At 46.9% G+C, this 5,956-nt stretch overlaps 1 protein-coding gene across 2 annotated transcripts; it reads left to right on the forward strand.

Annotated features, from left to right (window-relative positions):
- Positions 1 to 3,094: 3,094 nt before the first annotated feature.
- Positions 3,095 to 4,893, forward strand: LOC130406667 (ras-related protein Rap-2b). 2 transcript variants are annotated; one of them, XM_056612346.1, is made up of 2 exons: positions 3,095 to 4,115; positions 4,673 to 4,893. In XM_056612346.1, the coding sequence occupies exon 1, from the start codon at positions 3,516 to 3,518 to the stop codon at positions 4,065 to 4,067; it is 552 nt and encodes a 183-aa protein (XP_056468321.1). In that variant the 5' UTR covers positions 3,095 to 3,515; the 3' UTR covers positions 4,068 to 4,115; positions 4,673 to 4,893. The 2 variants fall into 2 exon arrangements, with proteins under 2 accessions (XP_056468321.1, XP_056468320.1); XM_056612345.1 differs by having other exon boundaries at positions 3,096 to 4,115; positions 4,619 to 4,893.
- Positions 4,894 to 5,956: the final 1,063 nt, after the last annotated feature.

Consider the following 5,956-nt stretch of genomic DNA (forward strand, 5'->3'; position numbering starts at 1 on the left):
GCCTCTCGCCTCAAAGCACTTGCAGTGGTGAATACTAGCCACAAGATGGCCTTGGAGAGCAATCCCTTGACAATGCTTCGAAGACCTTGGATTGAGATTTTGAATGCACGCTTCGTTTCAACTGAAATATGCATTAAATCATAAAGTATAATAGACATTGCCAGGAGACATGTTTGAAATAGATACATGCAAACAATTAATTCAAGGTCGCCTTTCCACATTGTGTGCTGTGTCCCTAGAACCCGAATTCTGATATATTATTATGATTTGTTGTTAACATGCACGAGCTGAGCGGGTTCAACAACCCCCTTCTAGGATGTTCTACATGTAGCTAAGACACATTTGTTTGTTCCCTTTTCCCTTCCTTGTTATTTGTGGTTTCGTTATTATTATGTAGACTAAAGTGCTGTCACACGTATCTAGTCTTTGTTATTTTGCTCCTGTATTTCCCTCTAAAGAGGAACATATGAGGAGCTAATGTTTACCTAGAGGGAGATGAGAAGCTTCTGGATCTATGGAAGAAGACCAATGAGCCACTAAGAAACAATAATATTTCATTTGATGTCTTGTACAAATTACTATTCTATGTACAGAATAATCATTATAGACAGCGGGTATGTTCATATAAGAATTATTCCACAAAGGCAGTTTGGGGCATTTAGTGTGATTACATGTATGAGACACTTTCTCCGTCTCTATAATGGCTTGCCAGCTACAAAGGTACATGGTGTGCCTAATAAACTGGCAAATGATTGCTCACGACAGTTGAAGTCTATCAAGACAGTGCAATCAAAGTTCAAGGCCATGAAAGAACACCATGAAATAAAATGAGGGCAAGGTAATTTCCAATTACTTCAATTACATTCAACAGGGAATTATATCCAAACTGCAACTCAATTCACACTTTGCTAACTTCAAAACTTTAAATCCTTGTTTATTTTATATTGAATTGAACTTATCTAGGCAACCCGGCCTCTGTGTCCTCATTGTTCTGAAATGAAAGAGAAAATGACTGCGTGACCTCTCCTTAATTAATCATTATATCATATAACACCATCATCGTCATTTCCCCCCAGTCAAGACGTCCTGGTTGGGGGTATGTGTACTGATTCTCGGGGTGTCACTCTACACACCTCACCTCCAGCGCCACAATGGAGAGCTGTTAGTTTCCACACACACAACCCCACTGAACTCCCTGCTCTGTGTGTTGTACGGCAGGCAGCGTGTCATAAGGCTAGCCACGCTACCACGTTCGTGAATGAAAATCCTTGTCAGTAATTAGCACCACCACCTTGATGACTCCACAGAATGTTGACTCCACTGCTTAGGAAATTCAAAGTGATGCATTGCAACCATGTGACAATCACATCACAAGGCTCTAATAGGACCCCCCCCCCCCCCCCCCCCCCCCCCTTCCCCACTCTCTCTACATTCTAACCCAAACACACACACACACGCACACACACAAAGACCATACTCCCCCATTGTCTGTGTGTGTTTTTTTGTGATGGGATCGAGGCTGACTGGCTGCAAGGCACTTTGTCTGACCATATGACAGGCCAATCCACATGTTTTTTCCCCCCAGTCAAAAGTATTGAGTTATAGTAGCGGTGTGTGTGTGTTGGTGTGTTTGTGTGTGTGTATGTGTGTGTGTGAGAGCGATTGTGTGTGTGCGTGTGTATGTGTGTGTGTCTGTGCCTGTGGGAGCAATTGTGTATCGTGTATTGGGGGTTTGTTTGCTTTTTTGTGTGTGTATATGTGTTTGTGTGTGTGTGTGGTGTGTGCGGGTGTAATTGGGTGTGTGTGGGTGTAATTGTATGCATGCATATATGTGTGCATGTGTGCTTGTGCAAGCTAGTGTGTGTGTAGGGCTGTGTGTGTGTGTGTGTGTGTGTGTGTGTGTGTGTGTGTGTGTGTGTGTGTGTGTGTGTGTGTGTGTGTGTGTGTGTGTGTGTGTGTGTGTGTGTGTGTGTGTGTTTTGAGTGTGTGTGTACCGCTCATCTCATTGACGGCTCAACTCACACCCTATGATATGAGCATAGATTAAAATGATATTGATTTGATGCTATCATCACCGCCGCAGCGACCAGGAGGGCCATGCAGTCATGTAGCAGTGATGAGGTCAGAATGAAGCTTAATCATGAATGAGTTGGGGTGAGGTGTAATGATCAATTAAAACACACACACACACACACACACACACACACACACACACACACACACACACACACACACACACACACACACACACACACACACACACACACACACACACAGACAAACACACACATACACACACATCACATCCCCGGTGAACCCAGACAATATGTTACCACATTGAACTGTGCTTGTGTATTTCCTAGACATTGGGACATGTTGTTACATATAACATAGAACCAGGTAAGCAGGAAGGAGTCAGAGCTAAGTAGAATGTGCACACAGCAAGGTGGTATGAATTCCAGTCAACAATGAAACAGGATGAAAAGGAATATCACATGCACTGGGTAATGAGGAACTCAAAATGATACTGGTTGAGTGCGTAGTTTGTAACTGCGAATGTTTGAGTACCTCGTCAAGACAAACAATGTGTTTGGCAAGGTTGGGGTAATGCTAACCTGAGGCTGATGTCATGACTCACTTCCTCTTGATTTGCGGTGACAGTCAGCTGTTCTGAATATGCTAAGTTGAAACCGAGCTGCACATGTTCAAGCGGAATAATACTACAAAGAACACTGACAGGAACTTGAATAACATTTTTTGTGGTTATTATGATTAGTACTATCATCAACATTGTCATTGTACCTCACAATACATAAATAAACAAAATAAATAATGTTTATTACGTTTAATGGTTGTTACCAAAACAAATGACAATACCCAATGCCACACATTTCAAAGAAACTTGGAAAGTTTAGGGGTGGTGGTTCGGCTTCCTTGAATCATAAACGAATTACCAGGAAAACATCCACCTATGACTCAAGCAGCAGCTTGCAGATTAGCTATGTCGAAACTAGGTGTGACAGGTTCGAGCGGCACTTGGGTCGCTGGCACTGGGTTAACAGTTGCACTGCACCTTTAATAAAACGGCGGAGCGGACCGTTGGGTGAGTGACGTGAGACGCAGACTGCGTGCTGAGTGTGGGCAGGAAGAGAGCGCGCGCGGCGGCGGTTGTACCACTTTAACGACTACGAGAACCGTGAACATTACCGTGTGATATATATATACTCCTGGGGGTTCAACATGCCACTCTGTTAACGCTGGGTTTGCGTTCTGAACCCCTGTTCAATTCGCACATTTGAACAGACATTGTGCGACCACGCCCCGTTATCCACGTCTAGCCCCACCGGAAAACCGCTCGTGGAGGCACAACGAGCGGCGCTGCGTGCCATTTGAAACACAGCAGGGCTGCGGCGGGCTCGCGGCTTCGGAGTGCGTTCCAAAAGGAAGCCGAGAAGGAGGAGGAGAGGAGAGGATAGAAGCCTGAGTTGGGCTTCTTCTTGAGTGCCTGCTGAACCATGAGAGAATACAAAGTGGTGGTTCTGGGCTCCGGAGGAGTTGGCAAATCTGCCATCACTGTCCAGTTCGTGACGGGTTCATTCATAGAGAAGTACGACCCCACGATAGAGGACTTCTACAGGAAGGAGATCGAGGTGGACTCCTCGCCGTCCGTCCTGGAGATCCTGGACACGGCGGGCACGGAGCAGTTCGCGTCTATGCGGGACCTGTACATTAAAAACGGCCAGGGGTTCATCCTGGTGTACAGCCTGGTGAACCAGCAGAGCTTCCAAGACATCAAGCCCATGAGAGACCAGATCATCCGGGTGAAGAGGTACGAGAGGGTGCCCATGATCCTGGTCGGCAACAAGGTGGACCTGGAGGGGGAGAGAGAAGTGTCGTCAGGCGAGGGGAAGGCTCTGGCGGACGAGTGGAAATGCCCGTTCATGGAGACCTCAGCCAAAAATAAGAGCTCTGTGGACGAACTGTTTGCAGAGATAGTCCGGCAGATGAACTATGCCTCTACACCCAATGGCGACGACCAGTGCTGCTCGTCTTGTGTCATTCTTTAAAAAAGGAAAATATCAACGTTTTTTTGTTGTTATGGTCAAATGGCAATGGTAAGTGATGCATTCAAAATACTCTTATCATGTGTAGCCTCATCAGAAGCTCTTATGTTAAACTGTGACATTAGAATATGATGACTGCTGTCTGTTTTTGTGCCACAGTGGTTGCATTTGATCACCTGTTCACATCAGTACACAACAGTTAGAACAGCTTCAGCCAGCCTTCACTTGCAGGCTTTTGTTAAGCAGGACGCTGTTGCTAGCACGTTTGCACAAGCAGCCAGTTGGGTAAAGACCAACTGACAGAGCAAAGTAAGCAGTGGAATCCATAAATCTGAAATTCTCATTTAACCAGCGGGAAAATGTGCCGACAGCGTTTTCTTTAAGAGAACGTATGAGAACCAGGATAGCAGGGTGAGGGGATAGGCTGTGCTGCTCCTCCTACAGAAGGTGCTAACAGCCCTGGGAGGAGGGCCATGTCTTGGGCCAGTGTGCCTCTCGCCTGGAGGCAGCCCTGGTTAATTTATGACGTTTGTTTTGTCCCTTTTCTGTGGCAGTTTGTTGCAGGAAGTCCGTGCCGTTGAGTTCTTCTTCTTCGTGTCTCACCCCAGCTTTAGAGGAATGCTGAGCGAGGAGGAGAAGGAGGAGGAGCGAGAGGAGGGGAGCGTGAGAGGAGAGGAGAGGGCTCCACCCCTCAGCAGATCGGCTGGCTTGGACTCTCTGTGTGCAGGAGGATCAATGTCCCACCATGGATACCAACACAGTATCAAGTCCATAGTTTCCACTGCCCTCGACTGCACTTCCATGTTACAACTGGAAACGTCTCCCTAGCATCCCCCCCCCCCCCCCTCCCCCAAAACCAACCTCACCGCCCCCCTCAAATGGCAGAGATGTGGACCAGAACCCCTAAGAACACATAGTGATGGATATTTGTGCTCCAGACAACGACGCGACTAGAGACAAGAGTATATTTTGTTAAATAGCTGTGCATATGACGAGGAGGTGGAACAGAATTCTCGGGCGCCATTTCCCCCCTACCACCCGAACACGCTGTCCCACGAACACGGAACCAACATCGTTCCACGAACCCTCCCACCCCCAATCCCCCCCCCCCCCCCCCCCCCAGCTACAGTTTGTGTACGTCCGATGGTCGCTGTTCCGAATAACACCGTCTCCCCCCCCTCCCCCCCTCCCCCGAAGTCAAAGACTCTGACATCGCTTGAACCGGCGGGGATGGGCCACCGCGAGGAAGAAGGGAGCGTTGGCGTGTGGGGGGGGGGGACCTCAACTGGAGCGAAACGGAGTGGGGGGGGGCGGTGACCTCTTGACCTGACCGCCCGTGTGTCGAGTGCCTTTCCATAACAGATCAGCTGTTCTGACTTTGTGCCAACTCCCCCAGTATCAGCCACCACCACTACCCCTGCCCCCCCTCCCCCGGACACACAGAGACACACACACTCCTCCACACGTAATCTTAGAAGGGGTGGTGGCATTAACAAGAATATATATATTATATATATTTAAAAACAAAATTGAAAACTATAGGCTTTCTTTTGTTAATGGAGATTTTTAGTTTCCATCGTGAGTTTGCCTTTTTATTTTTTAAAGACTATTGAACTCGTTCTAGTCTGAAACGCACAGGTACTGAAACCCTTACACTTGATAACGATGGACGCGTTAATCTACCGAAATCTGTTTTGTTTTTGGCTCTTAACAGGATGTGTGACAATGTACCTTTGACAGATTTAACCTGATTGTAAGTGAAATTTCAGGCCATGCTTTTTCCACAGTGGTCTGCCTGTTTAAAAAAAAAAAACATAACAAAAACAAAGACTTTTAATACAAATTGCATTTCTTACAAAACGGGGCCATGCTGTGTGTTCATTCTCAACGGT

This window comes from Gadus chalcogrammus, chromosome 16, assembly GCF_026213295.1.
Source record: "Gadus chalcogrammus isolate NIFS_2021 chromosome 16, NIFS_Gcha_1.0, whole genome shotgun sequence".
Lineage (NCBI taxonomy): Eukaryota > Metazoa > Chordata > Actinopteri > Gadiformes > Gadidae > Gadus > Gadus chalcogrammus.

What these genes read in the sequence shown, in the direction of transcription:
- LOC130406667 (XM_056612346.1), top strand. Translation starts at nt 3,516, where the DNA reads ATGAGAGAATACAAAGTGGTGGTTCTGGGCTCCGGAGGAGTTGGCAAA.